The sequence below is a fragment of the Triturus cristatus genome, chromosome 11, assembly GCF_964204655.1.
Source record: "Triturus cristatus chromosome 11, aTriCri1.1, whole genome shotgun sequence".
NCBI classification, from domain to species: Eukaryota; Metazoa; Chordata; class Amphibia; order Caudata; family Salamandridae; genus Triturus; species Triturus cristatus.
The window spans coordinates 627,750,899-627,772,530 of NC_140594.1; the positions used below are offsets into that span (position 1 = coordinate 627,750,899).

The window sequence follows — 21,632 nt, forward strand, 5'->3', positions numbered from 1 at the left end:
AAAATTGAGAAAGGTGGGGAGGAGCCCACTATTCGTCCCCCAGCTCCGCCACCTCGCACCCATAATAGCAACAGTAGTCTAACACCCAATAGTAATAACATGCCCGGTATGACGAGAGAACTGGGGTCACCGCAGCAGCGCGCAGGGTAAGTAAGGCAGCAACACCCAACCGAAACATCCAAAATATCAACAAGGAATCTTCAAGCCATGATTGATAAGCGTAAGCCCCCGCAATAGTCTTCCAGCACCACCGATACATGTCCCGGTCACTCAGAGAAAACTAGTTCCCCGGCTGCCCCACCCACAAGAACGGTGCAAAACATTTATCAACGGAGGAGGGCCAACCCAAGAGAACAAAAGAAAAAAATCAACAGAAGTGTATCCGGCCATCACCTCCCGGACCCCCATGCAAACCATACCCAAAGTCCAGCGTTCTCGTCAGTCCAGCACAGTCCCAGGAATGTAGTTACCGGTATCAGGGCAAGAATAAAGACAAACTCAACCCTGACCCCTACGTGCCAGTGCGCCAGCATAATGCAGTTGCGGCGTAGCCCCGTAGAGTAGGAAGAGCATCCGATGTGAACACCCAGAGAGATGGCAACAGCCAGTAATCGCCATCCAAAGCAGGACAGTGTTATCCCCAAGAGTGCAGTACGGGTAGGCGTACAGTGATAGTCCACCAAAATTGGGCAACTCACTCCCGGGCAACATGTTCAAAGTAAGCAGAGCGATCTTGTCAGCAATACCCGCTGGCGGTGGTAGTCCTGGCATCCGACGGCGAACCTCTAGGTTCCGTCCAAATATAGAATGCACTGTGTCCTCCATAGTTGCGACAGTCCGAGCGGCGGTGATGTTAAGTTCACTCACAATCAGTTCCTCTACGTCTCCCCGGAGAGGCTGCACACGACTGCCGAGTCCTGGGCTCGGCGATCCGCTCCGCGCACAGCCGCCCGTCCGGTCAGCCAAGGAGAGAACGGGCACAGCGTCGTCCAGCCGGCGCTCCAGGTCACGGGCGTTGGAACAAAAAGCAGCTCGCATAGCGGCCAAAGCTTCCAGGACGTCGCCGATACTCACGGGCATAGCGTGAGAGGAAGAGATGCCAGCTCCCTGTCCCCGGAATCCGCAGGCGTGTGGCGACCCTCGAGCCCAGTCTTTAGCATGCATGTCCAGGCGTCGTTTAGTAGGTCAGCTCCCAGAGAGGCAGCGCCAAACCACAGGGACAGGGCAGCAACCTCCAGCCCAGCGCCACGCACAGGGACAGCACAGTGACGGTCCAACCAGGCGCCGTGTATAAGCGCCGATCACTCAATAAAAATGGCCCCTTCCATTACACTTCGTAGCGAGAGATCAAAGAGGAACTTCCAACAGGGGGGGATACATTTGTTGCATCGGTGGTGTTAAAGCAGCGTAGCGGCGAGACTCCAAAAGAAACTGTTGCGCTACTTCCGGGAATCTCGGTGGCCTGTCGCGTCTCGCCGGCGGTTTCAGATTCTCCTGTAATGGCCGCTGTTGTTGCCCTCCAGCCGGACGCCGCCGAGAACAAAGGACCGGACCCACTCCGTAGGCGTCTGCGAGAATTCAGGGCGTTTCTTCACCCCCGGTGCAGGAGGGACGACGGGGAGCCCACCATCGGATGCAGCGTCGCCTCCCCAACCCGTTACCGCACAACAGGCACGATTCAGCAATCAGGAGAGGAAGCGGTACGGGAGGGAAGCGGACGAGTCGGCGGAGCCGAGGGCTCAGGCGGCCATCTCTGTTGCCGGCTAGGCTCCTCCTTAACAACAACGCCCTTTCTTGATTGGGAGCTGTACCCAATCCATAGTGCTCATTCTCGTTCCGTCAGTCATTGACTCTCTCACTCACTGACTGACTCACTGACTGACTCACTGACTGAATCACTGACTGAATCACTGACTGACTCACTGACTGACTCACTGACTGACTCACTGACTGACTGACTCTCTTACTCTCTCTCACTGACTTACTGACTAAATGAGTGACTGACTCACTCTCTCTCTCACTGACTGACTGACTCTTGCTGACTGACTGAATCTGAAAGAAACACGTTAGTTAGATTCCTCACCTTAGAATATCCCCAGGCGTCAGACTGGATCCGGAAGATTTTTCGTCAGCAATACCCCTTGCGCGTCGCTAGGCGTCGTCTGCGGCTCCGCGTCCGTCGTCGTGCGCCGGAATGACGTCGTCGGAGTACTTAGACGCCGCCCTCGCGCGCTGACGTCAGTTCTTCTTTTTTCCGCGCCAGTAAGCGCAGATCCGGGAGAGCTACCCCTTTAGTCACTTTTTGACTAACTTTTTCAATCCTTTTTGATCTTGTCTCGACTCCGGTGCCGGTAGGATGCCTGGTTTTAAAGCCTGTGCTGACTGTAGCCGCTTGATGTCGGTTACGGACCATCACCGCCGGTGCCTGTACTGCTTGGGCCTCGACCACGACGCGGAGTCGTGTTCGGACTGCAAGGCCCTGACCTCGAAGGCTAGACGGGAGCGGTCCCGCAAGCTTCTCGAGATTCGCCACTCGGCTCCGCGCCCCTCTCGATCCCGGTCCAGGAGGAGGTCCAAGGATCGGTCGCGGAGCCGCAGCCGACGTCATCATCGGTCGTCGGGATCCAAGTCTTCGGGTAAGTCGAAGCACTCCAAGAAGTCCAAGAGGCGACACCGCTCTAAGGACTCCCCTCGCCGGTCGTGCGACTCGGCCGAGGGTCTGGGTGGTTCCACCCCCGCGGCTCCGGCGGAGCCGCAGGCGCCGCGCAAGTCCCCATACCCACCGGTCCCTGGGACTGACGCGACGCCGGCGGAAGTCAGTGCCTTCCCCTCGGCCATGAGGAACCTGGCTCCGCCGTCGACGCCCGCTGGCGCGCCTTCGGGCCCCGCGGACCCGACTGGGCAACCTTGCCCGCCGGCGGCTCCGGCCCCGGCGCCGTCGACGGCTCCGGCCTCGACGCCGCAAGTGCCCGAGGGACCCGTTCCCGAGTCCCCGCCAACGCCGGTTGACCTAGTCACGCCTCCTCCGCCGGCGTCGACACCGGTACCACCTCCGACGCCGGCTCCGCTCGGCGTTGATCCCCAGTTCAGCCCCCGATGGACGCCGCGTTCGGCGCCGCTAGAGACACATTTTGTCTATCGCCCGGCTCCTATCCTTCCTCCTGTATACCAGGAATCGGATGATGGGGGCGAATGGGAGGGATCCGAGGATCCTATGGCCGTTCAGGCTCAACTGTCACAGGACTGGGCAGACGAACTGGGTGAGGCCAGTGGTCTGGATACCTCTTCAGACACTGGATTCATCTCTCCTCCGACTGTGGCTTCGGAGGAGGGTGCTGCTTTCTCTGTGGCGCTGCGCAAGGCGGCCGCAGCCCTTGGGCTCGAGCTACCTGCCGTGGCTGTGAGGACTAACGTCCTCACTGAGGTGCTTCAGTTTGCAGCAAGCTCCACTGAGCCTCTGCTGCAATTCAATGAGGCCCTCATTGACGTTCTGCAGGGCACCTGGTCCAAGCCCTCCACGGTTCCTCCTGTGGACAGGAACGTCGCCAGGTGCCACCGCCCTGCTCCTGGCGACCCCAGTTTTCTGTCCCAACACCCTACCCCCGAGAGCCTGGTTATCCAGGCCTCTACCTCCCAATCCTCCTGCCCGACCGCCCCGCCGGACCGGGATTCCAAGAGACTGGAACAGTTTGGTAAAAAGCTGTTCTCCTCCCTTAGTTTGGGCCTGCGGTCTTTGAACACCGCCTGTCTCTTGGACCGTTATTCCCACTCTCTGTGGGATACGGTGGAGGACGTGCTGCCCCTGTGTCCGGAGGAGGTCCAGACACGACTTACCCAGGCTCTGGCCGATGCAGCGCGGCATGCTATCCGCTGTGGGCTTGACACTACGGACTCGCTGGGTAGGGCGATTTCTACCACGGTGGCGCTTAGACGTCACGCCTGGCTGCGGTCCACGTCCTTTTCGGGTGATGTCCAGAGCACTCTTATGGACATGCCCTTTGATGGCACTCACATTTTTGGTGAGAAAGCGGACAGTGCGCTGAATCGCTTTAAGGACTCCCGGGCTACGGCCAAGTCCTTGGGCCTCTCGGCCCCGCGGTCACAAACTACCGCTTTTCGCCCCTTTCGTGGCCAAGGAAGGGGTGCCTCCTCACGTATGCCTAGCCACCAGCCGCAGAACCAACCTGCGCGCGTTCGCGGATGTGGTTTCCGCCGAGGCGGTTCTGGAGGACGACGAGGTCAGCCCACATCCACCCCGGCAGCATCCGCCTCAAAGCCTTCCTAGTCCGAGCTTTCAGGCCCATTCCACGCCAGTGGGCGGCAGAGTTCGCCATCACCTGCTCCACTGGCGGTCCATCACATCGGACAGGTGGGTGCTGCAAATCGTCCGAAGGGGCTACTCCCTCCCCTTCGAGACGACCCCCCCCCAGCCATGCCACCGCAGCACCACCGTATCTCGGGGGATCATTTGAATCTTCTCCACGAGGAAGTTTCGGCCCTCTTGGCCAAGGGGGCCGTCGAGCGCATTCCGAGCCCAGAAGTAGGTCGTGGTTGTTATTCTCACTACTTTCTGGTTCCCAAGAAGGGCTAGGGGGGCCTACGCCCTATCTTGGACCTCCGGAACGTCAATGCCTTCCTCCGGAAGGAAAGGTTCAAGATGTTGACTTTGGCTCAGGTTCTAGCTGCCCTAGACCCTGGAGACTGGATGATAGCGTTGGACTTGCAGGACGCATATTTCCACATCCCCATCCTGCCGGCCCACCGGCGTTACCTGCGGTTCACGGTGGGCCCAGAGCACTTTCAGTTTACCGTGCTCCCCTTCGGCCTCACCAGTGCCCCTCGGGTGTTCACGAAAGTGATGGCGGTGGTCGCGGCTCATCTGCGCAGATCAGGGGTTCCAGTCTTCCCCTATCTCGACGACTGGTTGTTGAAGGCGGGCTCGCCCCAGACAGTCGTCTCCCACCTCCAGACTACGGCGGATCTCCTGCATTTGCTGGGATTTTCCATCAACGTGCCGAAGTCACACCTGAGTCCCTCTCAGAAGCTCCTCTTCATCGGAGCGGTTCTCGATTCGGCGCAGTTCCGGGTCTATCCGCCGGAACAGCGGGTCCGGGATATTCCGGCCCTGATTCCCATCTTTCAGCCTCTATCCTGGGTTTCGGTCAGGCTAGTGTTGCGGCTTCTGGGGCTGATGGCCTCCTGCATCCTACTAGTGCATCACGCCAGGCGGCGCATGCGGGCTCTGCAGTGGGACCTGAAGTTTCAGTGGGCCCAGCATCACTGCAACCTGTCCGACCATGTCTTGATCTCGGAGGGCACTGCACAGCAGTTGCAGTGGTGGCTCACGGACCGCGATTGGGTCATGGGCAGAAGCCTCTCCCTTCCCCAACCGGAGCATGTCGTAGTGACGGATGCGTCCCTCCTGGGATGGGGTGGCCATATGGGAGAGGCGGAGATCAGAGGCCTCTGGTCTCCGGCGGAGTCTCGTCTCCACATCAACCTGTTGGAGTTGAGAGCGATCCGACTTGCACTGAAAGCCTTCCTTCCCTCTGTCAGGGGAAGTGTCGTGCAGGTGTTCACGGACAACACCACCGCCATGTGGTATTGCAACAAACAGGGCGGGGTGGGGTCGTGGACCCTTTGTCAGGAGGCTCTGCGCCTCTGGACGTGGCTGGAACACCAGGGCGTCACCCTAGTGGTTCAACATCTGGCGGGCTCTCTGAACGCCAGAGCAGACGAACTCAGCCGCTGGTGCATGATGGATCACGAATGGCGTCTGAACTCCGAAGTGGCGCAAGGTCTCTTTCAGCAGTGGGGAGAGCCTTGGTTAGATCTATTCGCCACCGAAGAGAACGCGCAATGTCAGCAGTTCTGCGCGTTGGAATTTCCAAGGCGGCACTCGCTCGGCGACGCTTTTCGTCACGAGTGGAGTTGCGGTCTGTTGTACGCCTTTCCGCCTATACCACTTCTGCCCAGAGTGCTGAAGAAGATCAGGCGCGACCGGGCCCAAGTCATCTTGGTGGCTCCGGATTGGGCACGAAGGTACTGGTATCCCGAGCTACTCAGTATGTTGACCGATCCTCCGATACGTCTGCCCCTTCGGGAGGATCTTCTGTTGCAGCAGCAGGGGACGGTCCTCCACCCGAACCTGTCCAGCCTCCACCTCCATGCATGGAGATTTAGCGGCGGCAGTTGATGCCATTTGACTTGCCTCCTGAAGTCTGTGATATCATTCTGGCAGCCAGGCGTCCCTCCACAAAGACGGTATGGAAGGTAAAAGTACGAGTAACGGACACATGCTGAGGACTCACCCCCAATGACCTAATTCCGGCTGACGGGGAGGAACAGAGCACAATAGTTGCTCCGGAGTCTAAGAGGATGGTTAAAAGAACATAAAAGGTCCGGTTACATAAACCTGTTGACAACACTTCGGCGTAATTAGAAGGCTTACCGTTTGGGTTAAGACACCCCATTAAGTACTCACGGCGGTAGACTAGCAACTTGCCGATGTCCTACCCTCGCTCTGGGCCCCGTAAAGAAACCTTTCGGTGGGCGTTCTTAAATAACGCTGTTCGAGGAGCGTCCCCGAACGTGGCGGCCATCTTGGAATGGGCTATCAATGCGAGTTCAATCTGGATCACGTCCGGGAAGTTCCGGTGTCCGCCGTAGTATCATAGCAACCATATTGGAACGGGCAGAGGGGTGGTGTGAAAGTTAAAGGAAGGGAGTGAAACCCTTGTGATAGAGGGCTGCACAACATTAGTGCAATGGTGTATTATTAAATTTTTGAGAAATTTTCCCAGACTTAATGTTATGCGAAGCGTGATGTTAGCATGGGGGAATAGTAAGCAAGGAACATTTCCAGAAGTACTCTTAATGTGATATGCCTACAATGTCCACCATGGAATCTATTACTGGAGTTTGATCTCATATGAAGTGTACATCAAGAGTATGCAATTATTATCAGTCCGGCCCAGGATGTGTTATCTTCAAAACCCAGGGGAGCAGTACCACTTAAGGCCCGACATGGTCAGCTAATAGGGTAAAATATGGGTTGAAGAGTTGGAAGTGACGTCATACCAAGTTAGCCCGGATGTGCTAATTGTTTGAGTTTAGTTCTGCCCAGGGTATGTCGTCATTTAAACCCCTTAAGTGAGACCCCAACTTGAACACCCAGCATTGTTCTTTCCTAAACAGGGCTTCTTTTGTGATGTTAGGGAAAGCCTCTAGAATAGTCCAGTTTAAGTCATTGGGCGTGTGATTTTTTTCCGCAAAATGTGAACACATTTTAGTATTGTTTTTTTTTGCACCGTACATTACTTCTGTGTTCAGTTAATCTGGTTTTGGCTTGGCGTGTGGTCATCCCAATGTATTGTAGGGGGCAGGGACACGTGATCAGGTAGATACAGTTATGAGTGTTGCAGTTTGTGTGTTTTTTCTGGGTCCAACTCCAGTTGCTAATAAGTTGAACTGTTTTTGTAGCTTGGGTTGATGGGCACGCCACACATTGACCGCAAGGGTAATGTCCACTAACCGGAGGTAGGTTCCATAAGGTGGTAGGGACTGCAGGGTCTGTCTTTTTTGGTCTGGTGTTGATGAGGAGATCCTTCAGGTTTGACGTGCGTTTAAAAGCAAATCTTGGTTTTGGTATGGACAAATCGCCCGAATCTAGGATTCGCCAATGTTTGTTAATGACCCTTTTTAACATGTTGGATTCTGTGGTAAAAGTGGTCACACATGTGATGAGGTCTGATTCAGGTTTGGTTTGTGATTCCAAAAGGGTTGATCTGTGAGTGTTACGTGCTCGTTTTTGTGCGTTGCCAATGATGCGGGCGGGGTATTGTCTTTGAGCTAGATTCACACTAAGTTCAGATGCTTGTTCTTTATAGATTTCTATTTGGCTGCAGTTCCTGCGAATACGCAAGAACTGCCCGTAAGGAAGATTATCCTTAAGTGCTTTAGGATGAAAACTATAGTATTGTAGGGGACAGTGGCTGTCGGTGGGTTTTTTGTATGTGATTGTTTCCAGGAAGCCCGTCCGGTTGATAATAGTCAGGTCAAGGAATGGTAGTTCCTGTTCGGAGCAGTTAGCAGTGAATTTTAAAAAGGGGTTAAGATCATTAATCCATGACATGAAATTTGGAATATCATCCATATTGCCCTTCCAAAAAATTAAAATGTCATCGATGTAATTCTTCCATAGGAGAACGTTACTCGAAAAAGGGTTTGTGTCCGTGAGCACATACCTCGCCTCGAAATCCGACATATAGAGACATGCCAGACTTGGGGCGAAGGTACTGCCCATCGAAGTACCTTGGGTTTGATGGAACATCAGTTCCTCAAATTGAAAAAAGTTTTCAGTGAGAGCGATGCTAGCACACTCCATGACAAAGCTCACGGGAGTTGGTGAGTCCCAGTCGGTATTTTGCAAGATCGTCTCAACCACCTCAAGAGTGTTGAGCTGAGGGATATTGGTATAGAGGGCCTCTACATCCAGTGTAAGAAGTACATCTGGATGTGGACCCTCCAAATTGGTTAGATCAATCAATTTCAGAACATCTCTGGTGTCTTGTAGAAATGTAGGGGTAGTACGAACTAATGGTCGTAAAAAATGGTCGCAGAATTTGGATAGTGGTTCTAATAGGGACCCTATGCCAGACACAATTGGTCTTCCAGGGGGTGGGGATACCCCTTTGTGGATTTTTGGCAGTGTATAAAAATAGGGTACTTTTGGATCAGTATTCACTAGAAAATCAGCTTCGTTTTTAGAAATCCATCCTTGGTTCTTTGCCGCTGTGACCATGGAGTTTATTTTGGTAGATAGACGTGGTGTGGGGTCCGCAGTGAGTGGTGTATAGTAGTTAGTATTCTGTAATTGGCGTAGACATTCCATCCGGTAGTCTGAGCTAGCCGTAATGACTATAGCACCGCCTTTATCTGCTTCCTTGATTGTTATGGAAGCGTCGTCGGCTAGTGTTTTTATAGCTAGGGCCTCTTCATTGGTCATGTTAGAAAAATTCGAAGTATGGCGTTTTTTTGATATTTCTTTTAGTACTGCTTTTTCAAAAGTAAGGACTTCTGATGGGACCATACTGGTGGTAGGAGTGAAAGTAGAAGGTTTTCGTAAACCGGTATCCATGGGACGTGAATTAGGTTGCTCGCCAAAGTAAGCCTTGAGGCGGATTTTCCTAAAGAGATTATGGACTTCCAAGTTTGTGCGGAAGGAATCCACTTTGGGTGTAGGTACAAATCCTAGGCCTCTTTTAAGGACATTGGTTTCTGTGTTGGTGAGAAGGCGATCTGACAAGTTTACGATTAATTTTTCTTCTCCTGGTGGCTCCGCAGTTCCATGTGTAGTGGTGGTTGTGGTGCCTGATCCTGCCATTGTACTTGTTTTTGTTGGTTCTGTGCGCCTCTTCTTCTTCTGCCTCGCCCCTTGCCCCAGCCTCTGCCTAAAAAAGGTTGTGGTTGGAAGGGTGGAAAGAGGGGTGGTGGTCCTTGTGGGTATTGCCACATGGGTGGTCCATGAAATGGATAAGATCCTTGGAAAGGAGGCGGCCCTTGGAAGGGTCCCGGTCCTTGGTATGGTGAATTGCCATACCCGTACATGGTATTGGTGGGTCTTCTAGACTGCTGGTTATGATAATATGTGCCTTGCGTCTCAGAGCTAGAGTTACTGCTTGAGGAATTGGTGCGCCGGCGAGAGTTAGTACTGTCATCGGATAAGTAATCATCTCCGGAAGGTACAAAATCGTCTTTAAGGTAAGGGTACACCTTTTCCTTGCTGAACCGTGTGATGTCCTTCTGGAGCTTAGTTACTTTTTGTCTCATCAAGTAATCTTTGTTATCATTGATCTCTTTTGTAATTTCTGCCAATTTGGCCTTGAAGGCGGCAATAGTAATGTTTGCCTTCATAGTACCTTCTGCTATGGTAATTTTTTGGATGAGTTCGTCAGCTAACCTTTTTGCAGTTTTTATAATGAGTACCAAAAGGTCACTGGTGCATTTCCATGACACCAGGGACCATTCTTCCTTGAATAACTTGTCCTCTAGGAAGATCCTTGGAGTGTTAGTGACGATCAAACCATTCGGTGCTATATTTGCACGCAGATATTCCGTCATGATGGCACCGTGCATGATAATTTTCATGAGTTGCCTTTTCATGTTTGTGATAGTAGTCCAATCTCCAGCTGAATTGCTGGTCGATGCCCCTCCATCTGGATCCAGTATGGAGGGTCCACTCAGAATTTCTGAGACGCAATCCTCACCAAAGGAAAGGCCTTGGATATTATCCATGGTGGATGTGAGGCGACTAGCAGTACTAGTAGGAAAAAACGAAAGTCCCACGGCTGGTCCGCCGCGCGTTACTTTTGAGCAAAAGGAGGGACGCGGAGCCAAGTTTATTAGGTCCTGCTCGTAGGCCCCAATGAAGTAGTGTATAAGGAATGAGCAGTTCCTAGGGGTGCTGTCTAGGACAGGGGGAGAGGAAGGAAGGGAAAGCACAGGTCTTTCTTCGAAATGCCCTCACACACCCCAAGGGATGTCATGCTTCATCATTTGGGCATTTGCCCCTCGTCTGGCCGGCGCTGCAATGCCTGACTGGCTCCCGAAACCGGGGCTCTTTATCGGGGATCTTTTGAAGAAGCCGTATGGGTGCGTGTGGGTGTGAGGGCCAGGTAGTGCACTAGGGGTGGGATGTTTAAAAAAGGTTTTTGAGCAGTCCTACTAAATTCAAATTTTAATTATTGAGGTAGCTCCAACCTTATTAAAATTGTGAAGAAGCCCTGTGTAGGAAATAATGTTCCCTAAGGGCTAATCTTGAGTGTGTGTGGTCAACATGTTTCGTGCCCCAGCTGCCCCAGAAGGGGTCAATGGCACTTCGTCAGGACCAAGTGAGTATGAATTAAGTGCACCACCGTATAGCACTAGTTGCTAATTACGGCAGGAGGAAGTGTAAAGGAGAACTGGTACTGGGATGTACCGAGACCTGTAGGAGAAGGACAAAGTGAAAAGGGGGGGATAAAACCAGCGGTTAGACCTGCCAGGATGCACAATGTACAGGTACTATGGTGAGAAGCACACTTGTGATTCTTAAAGGAAACTTCAAATTACTGTAAAGCCTCCAAACCCAGCCAAGGGGTGCAGGTTGACTAGGTAGGTGGATGCGACGTGGATATAGTTGCGAAAAACGGTGCTCGGGTGTCAGAAGTGATTAGTTGGCAGAAGGTCAAGTGAACAGCGAAAAATGCGGTAGCATGTGGTTTTGTGGAGGAGACAAGCTCAACTAGTCATTGATAGTTAGAGTCCCTCTTAACGTTCATCATTTGCGCACATCTATTGGCAACATGAATATTGACAAGATATAAGGTCGGAGTTAGACCGGGACCTGCAGGATATTAAAAATTGAAACCAGAGGGCTAAAAACACGTATAACAAACACAGCGACTGAAGGACAGGATTTTACTAATACTTCAACTGATTCACTGTAAATATTTTATGGTTGTTGAGTGGAGGCCACTACATCACCCCTGATGTCCACTTCCCTTTCCTCTGCATTAAAGGCGTCTGTTCCTCTCTGTTTCTGGGAGCCCCAGTTCCTCTCTGTTTCTGAGAGCCCCTTGTGTGAATCTTACACAGTCTTCTTCTGGTTTCTCTATAGTTGCTGTCATGGGATGTGGGGAAGATAAACCCGCAGAAGTTACCGAGTTTGAAAGGATCCATGAGTCTTCAGGCCGGGTGCTCCAAACCTGATGAAAATCCCACAATCAACCTGAACTTCAAGATTCAGCAACTGGCAATCTCTGGTGAGTGTCCCTTACTCCGATAGGTATTTATTATTGAGTGTCCAGTCACAGATCCGAAGGGGGGGAGGTCCAGTGGAGTCAGTACGCTGCACCCCAATGATGGGTGTTTTTTTTGCTTCAAAACCAGTGCAGGGGCAATTAAAAATTTTAGGCTAAGGATCATGGCATACTTGTTACACCACTGCCTGGATCCTTGGTATGTGCCAACGAATAACAAGACTTTGTAAGGGCTGTCTGTGTACCAGTGTAAAGCATATATTCAGTAAATCAAGATTAACCGGCTTTACTTATCTGTGTACAGTGGTGCAGTCAACATCTAGAGAATAAGAACAGATCCCTAAAGTATGTGTCCAGGATGTAACTGCCTCCTATGGGGGTGGCTGAGGTCATCTGATTTGTATCCATGATCTAACTCGCCCTTTCTGTCTGTGATGACTAGGGACACTAATAAATCGCTCTATGTCACTATCTCAAAAAATTCAATGACTGATTGCCACCAGAGCTCTATATTGTGCACAATCACTACCTCTTTGCTCAAATCTGAAAATGTTATCAAGACAAAATCTTTCTCATGATAAACTAACTGCAGATTTTTATAATTCATCCATTGGAAATGCATTTTCAAATAAAAAAGCGTGTCTGATTCTAATCTAAAGACTGATTAATTAGGGACGACTCTTGACAATGCTTAATTTGCTTGGCTGTAGAATTTGTTGGAAGTGTGAATTTGGCTCATCCGGCCTAGCTTGATCATTGCACTATAGGGGAACAAAGTACCAGGCAGAGGATCAGCAAATATAACATTTGTGTTCTTCTAAGTTGCAGAAAGCATGCAGCGGAGCCTACCACTGAAGTGCTCAACATGTGACTTGAATCTAGCTCCACCAGTAAAATGTGCATACATACTTTGGGGAAGTTCTGCTGCTCAGGCGTTCAACTTTATTATTAAATAATGTTATAAAAACAAAAAACTTTCATCATAAAATTATTAACATGCATATAACAAATCAAAAACTAAAAGTAGTAATAGCAACTCAAGGCATAAAATATTTGTAGTTCTGATTCAGCCTTGGCCCATCTTGGGCCTCACCACCACAGCTGTTGAATTTACTCAGGGACAACCCAGAACAAAACCCGCAGCGCTCCTTTCCACACACACTACCTTTCACTGCAAAGCAGCGATTGTTTGAGCCAATGTGAGGCCACATTTACTTGAAATGTTTAAATCTGCTTGAATGTCATTTCAAGCAGATGTGTATATATAAATATATAGGTGTGTGTTCTCTTCCCACCCCCCCCCCACCCCCCACTCCCCTCTGGGGTGGGTGGGGGCCCCACTAGCCTTATCTGTGGCGCCCAATTTGTGCTGTTCCACTAAAAATCAATTCTAGAGATGCCACTGATTCAGCTTGCCCCTTCTGGGAAGCTGCTGCACCTTTCTCACAATCGGTTTCCGGCGATAACCAAGTTTCAGGTTATTCCCTAAAAGGCCCACTTCTACTGAGACCGTGAAATCCTCTTCTGTCATCTCCATAGTGCCAGCCCCACAACCTGACATTGCTCCTAGAGGTTTCTCATCTTCTGTTCAGTGCTTCATATTCTCAATGGAGATGACCACTGGGAAGATAACAGCACGCTTCACCTCAGAATAATAAGGGAGCGCAATTATAACCCTTTTCAAAGACTTACCATAAGCATATATAATGAGCACGCATTCATATATCAAGCGATAGCAACTTAACAACACACTCTGTATAATATTTGTATATTTCACCCATCGATTTTATGCTCGTGTCCGCATTTCTCTCAACGCACATAGTCTCTACTTCCCCTTCCTGTGCCGGTATGTGTGCCATTGTCTTTTTGTAACACAGCTTAACCTCTTGCTCCTCCAATTTGTGTCTGTCTGTAATACCCCTTAACTTCCCTTCTCATCTCTGCCTCAGACAGACACTACTTTGACCACCATCTCTTTGTACTTTGCAGGGCTGAAGGTGAACCGCCTGGATATGTATGGTGAAAAGTACAAACCCTTTAAAGGCATCAAGTACATGACAAAGGCGGGAAAGTTTCAGGTGCGCACATAACAGGGCATCTGTGAGGAAGGAAGCCCCTCCTCCAGGAAGACAACCCCACTCCAGCAGTTACCCTGTGGACCAGAGACAATTTTCCCCCCCAGTCCCATCTGCCTGGTCTTGGGGACTCGACACGCTAAGACAATGCTATGGGTGGAACCATCTTCTCTCAGACTTCGAATGGAAGAGCGGTCAGAGTTTGAGGAAGGCGACTGATTATGGACCCTGGACTGCGAAGGAAGAACAAGGCGTGTGTTCTAGGACTGTGAAGAGTGTGTGGGTAGGGACAGAGTTTGTGCTTCTGTGAGTGTGTGAATACCAGTGTTGGTTTGCACTAGTAATTTGTTTCTGGATTGGGGAAGCTATCGGGAAGAAATTTGAGTATTTAGCATTTTGCCCTCTCATCTGAGTGTGCGTCACTGGAATGGATGAGTATCGGAATTCTGCCCTTTTTCTTTGCACATAAGGCGATGCCGTTGGAGGCATGAGGGACTGCGTTAACTGCAATGGGAGCCTTGGCAGCAGACTCCAGTTTCAATGACTGCTTTTTAATTGAACAGACTTGTAAGACTATAAACGGGTTTTAAGCATGGATGTGTCCTATGTTTTATGTGCAACTCTCATCTGGTAGTTAGATCTGAAATAGCTGTAAAAATAGTTCTAGTAAACACTCCAAGAGGTTGGTAGAGGAAGTGCTTCTAATCAGGTACTGATGATGCCACCAGAAATCTCAGAATCCTCTTGACTTCATGTTTAGTGTCCTTTGTTCACTATTGCTTTCAGCATGGAAATTGGGTGCAAGTTACTGATTTCGAGATTTGCGACAAGTTATCATCCGTACTTCCTGAACAATATTTGCCTGTGATCAGCTGTCAAGTGATTTTTAGAGTTATGGCCCACAGGACTGGTTTCTATACTTATAACATGATTACATTCAAGTGAATTTAGGACATTAGAACTTTCCTGGTTGAGTGATTCTAGTGTGAAGTGCAGCCCCATATTATCACCTTGGTATAGAAAGATGCCACTGTTTTGGACCATAGTGGAGGAGGTCCTGCTCAGTAAAGAACGGGCCATATTCTATGGCAGTTTCATTTTAGACAACAGTCTAGGCCACAAACAACCCAGTGGTGCCAGAGTGCCCTTAAAAGCATCAAACGTGGGGAGGGCTTGTATTGATTTACCTGTGTTTCACACAGCATCGCCATGAAGGAAGGTGGTAGGAATTGCGAGTTTCACCGGAAGTGCAATGGGCCAGCAAAATAATGTAGCGTCATGTCCAAAAGTGTTATGGTGATCCTGTCAATGTTTCCAGAGTCCGCAGTCTCCCACAGACTTCTTTGTGCAACCATCTACAACAACTGTATGATAGCAGGAGTAGGCAAAGTCTCTGAATCAAACAGACGATCACTCTGCAAAACTGCTGTAATTGCTTCTGTTTTTTTAACTCTGCGGTCAGAGAGATCTCCAGAGTTCGCGTAGGCTTCTTCCATGTTTCCAGATACATTGCTGTTGAAAGAAACACCCTACTTGCGGCAGCGGTTACCCTTGGACGCCCTTTATTTTTCTTGATTCTTAACAGCCCTCTAATGTGTCAAAGGAAATAGTCATACCAGAAAGCTGAATTTAAGGATGTTCGTGTCTTGAATTCCTCCCTAAAATAAAATCTCTTACTTCTGATCCAGTAGTGTTTAACCATAAGAGGGCACAGTGGTGGTCTGCCCTTCACAGCCTTGAGAAGGTCCTATTGGAGTAAGTGGCTCCAAATGCTGTTGTCTGATTGCTTCTTTGCTGCTCAGCACACGTGTTAATATTGTGAGGTTTCATTTTGAGGTGGTTGGTGACTGTTGGAATAAATGTGTTTTACAGACACCTCTGCTAAATTATGATGCATTTACTCTAGGATGAGGAGCCTCCACTGATTCATGGTTAATACACCATGGATTAACTGTTTTACGCCATGCGAGTCTCTGCACAGTGTGGGTCGTGCTATGTGGGTATTCTGCAGAGTGGGTGCGTGTTCTGAGGGGAGGTGGGGTGGGAGTATTAACTTGGCTGATTGATTTATCTCATGCTCCTGGCAAGCTCTGAGGCTCCTCCACATGAAACTTATCTGTACATGTACTTGTCTAGTGCTCATATTGCTGTGTCAGGATGACCTGTGGTCCATATGTTTACCATCCTGGACGTGGGTGGCTCTCTGCAGCATTTGTCATGTCCACATGGGATCCGAAGTGATTGACAGCGAGTGTAGTGATTGGTATGTTTCTGCAAATGTTTGACTGCAGTGAGTGTGCATGTATGATATAAATATTTCCAGAGAGTCCTATTGTCTCGAAGATGTGAGATCGAGTGGTTAGTGGGGGAGCTGCCACAGAACAGCCTTGCCCATGCCAAGTCTGGTATGGGTGATAAGAGGCAAGAGAAGTTCTCCTTTGGTAAGGATCTCTGAGAGGACCCTGCCCCCTTCCTGGAGGGTCGACCAGGCCTTTGGTGACCGAGCGGCTGGGTGGTCTTCAAGCTGGAAATTAACCACTGGCAAATAGATTCCCCAGGGGTGCCTTTGCCAGAGCTTTTTCTCAATGGGTGTTGAATACAAAAGATGGCGATCAGTAACTTGAACCCATACCTACCGACTGTTGCGAAGACAGGATGTGAGTGACATGCAGTCATCACCATACTTGGGGCTACCAACCCCAGGTGGGCTCCAACGCATTGGGCTGGGACCCAAGTCAGTACTGGCCTACAGCCAAGTCAGAAGCCTCAGGCTTTCCAGATAGGAGCCGATTTAAGTCATGATTTAAGTGGAATCTGAGGAGCTCACAATGTCTGACCTCGCCCCTGCCCAGTTGCTTGGGTGTCTCCTCGCTATTATTGTGCTACAGCCCCAGAGCAGGTGTATAAAGGGGTGGGATTCCGATCTGTTGTTACATAAGAGAAAGGTCAGAAGTGTATTTAACTTGTGTGAGCCATCAGTCACTTTACAGATTACAGAACATTTGTTTTTTCCTGAGTGAGTGTGTAAACTTATACCTGGCTTTTCAGAGAGCCGTGGTGGTAAACCCAATATTTGCTGCTCATTCCCTCATGTGATAAGAGTTGAGTTTACACAAATAAATCTGCAGTGTAAGGCATCTGTCCTATTGTGTGTGCATTATCATTGAACCAATGTTTTGTTTGAGATGTGATTTCAGTTAAAGCTGATAACCATGTGTAGGAAATTGTTGGTAGAAAAGTAAGAACATTTCTGTCCTCTGCGTATTCATGAGCCCCGCGTCTATATGGGTTAGTGCTACCCATAGATCTGCTATGTGGGGCTGGAGTGGGGAGGAGCAGTTTTCACAGGTAAGTAGAGACCAGGCCTACAAGTGGCATTTCTTTTTTCGAAAATGTGCTCGCTTCTGTTCATATGCATGCCTAGTTGTACATTGGACCGCAGGTTAGTACATCTAAGGAGCTATCTCTTGTTTTGGCCTTCGGGCATGAAGTGATCACTTACCTACACATTGCAGTGCCCTACTGAAGACATAATTGTTTGAAAACGTTTTCCTAACATATAGGAGTAACAGAAGAGCTGTTGCGTTGGAGTGAAAAGTCATAAACAAGACCCATTAATTCACTGAATTTATACAGGGTTGGAAACGTGGCAGTGTTTTGGGCCCCCTTACATTCCTAGCTCCAGAGGTGTAGATCTGCTTTTTTGAGACGCCTGGTTTTTGACCATGCACTCATCACGCCTTGAACTGATTGGCGCTCTTGCAAGAGCTACTCTGTTAGCTTTACTACAAAAGGATGTCCTCTTTGAAGGGATATTGATAATGGAATTAGTCATTGCAGCAGTCCTCAGCTGTTCCATTGATAGATTGGGGTGAAGGCTTGTACTCTATACGTTTTCATCTTGGATAGCACGGGTATTCATGATGTGCTCTAGTTACCAGATAGAAGCCAATCTTTATCATCAATTAGGCCCATGATTTCATCATGTTAAAATAATAATACTACATTTTATAAAGTGCCTGGTTTCACCAACTGGAGCTTCTCCGTGCTAGGACTGCCCTCCAAGAGGCTAATAGAGAGTAGACAAATCACTATCTAAAAGGGAAAAAAACTGCATAACTTGGAAACTAAGTTAAAAGCATATCAGATGGGCGAGGGCACTTCAGTGCGGTGTGTAGAAAAGTCATGGACCCTGAACCAAGAAACCCTAAATTGCCATGCTGGGTCTTGTATTAAACCAAATTATATGATTTGGGTAACTGATGGTTTCACTATGCCTTTGTTTTCTTATTTGTCATTATGTGTGAACACCGAAACAGACTCAGTTGGTTTTGTGATTATATGGGGAAAGTTAATGGATTAACATAGCTCATTACTAATGAAATACAATAGTGCACTATTTAATGTTTGAATCTATAGATTATTTAATACTAGTAATGTCACTTCCACGTCCAAGACAGGAAATCCTGTTGCTCAGATTCAGTCTTGAGATATCCCTACCCAGCATACGGAGGTATCATAAATAGTGCTGCATCACCAATGATCCGCTTTTAGTATTCTCTCATGTCTGGCATGAACAAATTGACATTTTAGGAGGGTAGGCAGTGTACAATTTGCTTACAGAATTAGGAGAAGGTTATCTAAGCATGAAATCTGTGCCCTTTCTTTGGCCTGGTCATGTTGGATGAAAACCAGTTTATGGACCAAGCCGTGGCACAGAATTAAGAACCATAGCTGACCTGTGGCTGTCCATGTGCAGTAATATCATGAACAGTACAGAATTAGCCCTCAACTGACTAAACACTTAAGCAATTAAGACTTTCTGTCTTGGAAACAGTTGCCTGGTCCAAAGATCTGGAAAGAAGACCCCACAGCTACTTCACAAATGACCACAAGGGCAGTCTACTGGGATTTGTTGCCACCATTCCTTTGGCAGAGTCTTTTGAAGGTCTCCACTGATGCCATGATCCATGGAGAAAATCCTGAACTTATAAATACCTCCCATGGATACCGAACAGCATTAATTTGGCAAATTAATCGCTCACTGCCTAAAAACGTAACATTCAACCATACCAATCTTCGCAGTGCTAGCATGGGTACTCACTCTTCTGATGGAGAAGGTGATATCTGAACAAGGGAAGAACAAGGCACCTGACAGAAAGAAAGGAAGCACAACAGGGAAACAAAGACACAGACACCAGCTACCTCAGTCCTATTACATTAAATTTGCTTATAGATGACTATGGAGAGAGGAAAAAAACGTCTTTAATTCACTTACTTAAAAAATAAAAACCGTTTGAGGTGGCTAATACATCAAATGAACACAAAAACTCCCAGACCAGAGCATAAAAAACAGTAAAGAGATGTGCAAATCTCCTGATTGAAACCACAATACCAATGTTTCATCAAAAGGCAATCTAATGGAAGAGTGGGAACTTGGGGATCTAATGCAAATCCATGTGCCTAGGTTGAGAGAACACAAAAAGGCAAGAGACTGAAGCATGCCTGATATTGAAATATTAAATATTGTAACCACACGTGCTTAACATAAAACAGAAGTACAAAATGCATGTCTTGGGAACGATCGGCTCGACCCATGTTACCCAAGAGGACCATGCAATACTACCCATGTAAGTTACTAAGATGTGTAGCTGGTTCTCTCGCCACACCCTGCCTTTCCATCATTCACACAGAGTCTAGAGATCATAGTGTTTGCTCAAGGAATAATTTGCTGCTGCTCGTTTGAAAAACAAGATTTCAGGTCATAAAAGACTGCTCACTAACCACTAGAGGAACTCCTGTGTCTCCTGAATAACTATGGTGGAAATCAAGTCACTTATTTGCTGAGAATTCAGGTGTCTGTAGCAAGGGCACAGGGTTCTTCTATAAACAATCCACACAAACTTCCTGATTGATCACCCTACGCTGCCTTATAAGGAAAAACATTGCGCTATACTGGATGACCTATAACCACTATAATGTCTCACTCATTTGAGTCTGAGGTAAAATGTACCACTATATTTTTGAAAGATCGAGACCCCCACATACACAATGAACTTGCTAATCGTAGGGAAATGAATACAATGGGAAAAAGGTAATAGCAAGTGTATAACTCTTCATTAAATCAAAAGCAACACTATATAATAATAAATCATGCACATACATTTACAAAGAAAACACCAAATAAATCTATCTCATAATTGATATATTTATTAATTCATGATATTAAATTTATTTATATGCATACACTTTTTTTGAAGAATTTTTGTTTAAAAATTTGTTAATAAACATAAACCGGCTTTATTCACAACGTATTACATGATATGGCGACAGACTGTGAGTCAGCGACGAAACCGATGTATGTTGAGGCCCATTTTGCCGAATTTGTACCCCGCGTTACAAACTGAATCTGATGACGACACGAAAGACTGCCGTATAGTGTTTACAAAACGGGCCTCGACATACATCGGTTTCGTCGCTGACTCAGTCTGTCGCCATATCATGTAATATGTTGTTAATAAAGCCGGTTGAACTACCAAATAATTTTAGAAACAGAGACGCTACCCATACGCATTGAGCAGCTTCATGAAAGCAATTAAAATCTCTGGATATACTGATATAACCGAGTTAAAATCCGCATTAAAAGATTTGGAGTCAGAATTGCGGCTAACTTGCCACTGGATTTTTCCATGCATAATGAATAGTCATTATGCACCCCTGATGAAGGCACATATGCCGAAACGCACGTAGTGATATCTACCGCTAGCCTTCCTTCGACTGACCGTGATATTGGGCATCTCAACTAAAACAAACTGTATTTTTATTGTTTTGTGGGTTTTGTATATGTATGTTTGTTGTTGTCATATTTGTTTAACACATTTTTAAACAAAAATTCTTCAAAAAAAATGTTTATGCATATAAATTAATTTAATATCATGAATTAATACATATATCAATTAAGAGAGATTTATTTGGTGTTTTCTTTGTAAATGTATGTACATGATTTATTATTATGATTATATAGCGGTGCTTTTGATTTAATGAAGAGTTATACACTTGCTATTGCTTTTTTTTCCCATTGTAAACTGTACCACTGCCTTTTAAGGAGGTGGGCAAGAGAGTTTTAGGGCACACAAGTAGTTGAATACGTTACTTACCTTCGGTAACGCATTATCTGGTAGAGACAATATCTAGCTGCAGATTCCTTACCTTTGAATTTCCCAGGCGGCAGGCTGGATCTGGAAACTTTTGCATGAGCAGTACCGTACCCCGGCGTGACGTTCAGTGCATCAGTTTGGCTCTGTATGACGTCAGTAGCATTGCTTATAACGTCGTGGTCACCTATGTAGGCGACACCCAGGCGCACAAACGTAAATACTTTTCACTTTTCTATGCCAGAAGCGCGGAGCCATGAAGTGACAGACTTGAATCTGTGTCATAAATAGGACCCTGAAGAAGGGAGCAACCCTAGCCCTAACAATTGAGTCGCAGAGTGGGGAGGCATTGGTGGGTCTATAAGGAATCTGCAGTTAGATAATGTCTCTACCAGATAATGAGTTATCGAAGGTAAGTAACTTGTTCATCTGATAGAGACTTTTAGCTGGAGATTCCTTACATTTGAATAGATACCCTAGCCATCCTATCCTGGTGGTGGGCTGCGGACAGATTTCTTACACTAAAAAGTCCTGCAGGACCGAACGAGCAAAATGCCTGTTCCTGCGGACCCGACTGTCCAGGCAGTAGTGCTTGGTAAACA

The 21,632-nt window shown here is 48.0% G+C and overlaps 1 protein-coding gene across 3 annotated transcripts in view; it reads left to right on the forward strand.

Annotated features, from left to right (window-relative positions):
• Positions 1-17,013, forward strand: part of AP3M2 (adaptor related protein complex 3 subunit mu 2) — a 57,771-nt gene extending 40,758 nt beyond the window's left edge. For all 3 annotated transcript variants that reach the window (XM_085634073.1, XM_085634072.1, XM_085634071.1), the window contains exons 8-9: positions 11,660-11,804; positions 13,791-17,013. In XM_085634073.1, the coding sequence (XP_085490199.1) occupies positions 11,660-11,804; positions 13,791-13,891 (246 nt within the window). In that variant the 3' untranslated portion in view covers positions 13,892-17,013. The remainder of the gene's footprint in view (positions 1-11,659; positions 11,805-13,790) is intronic.
• The last annotated feature ends 4,619 nt before the right edge of the window (positions 17,014-21,632 follow it).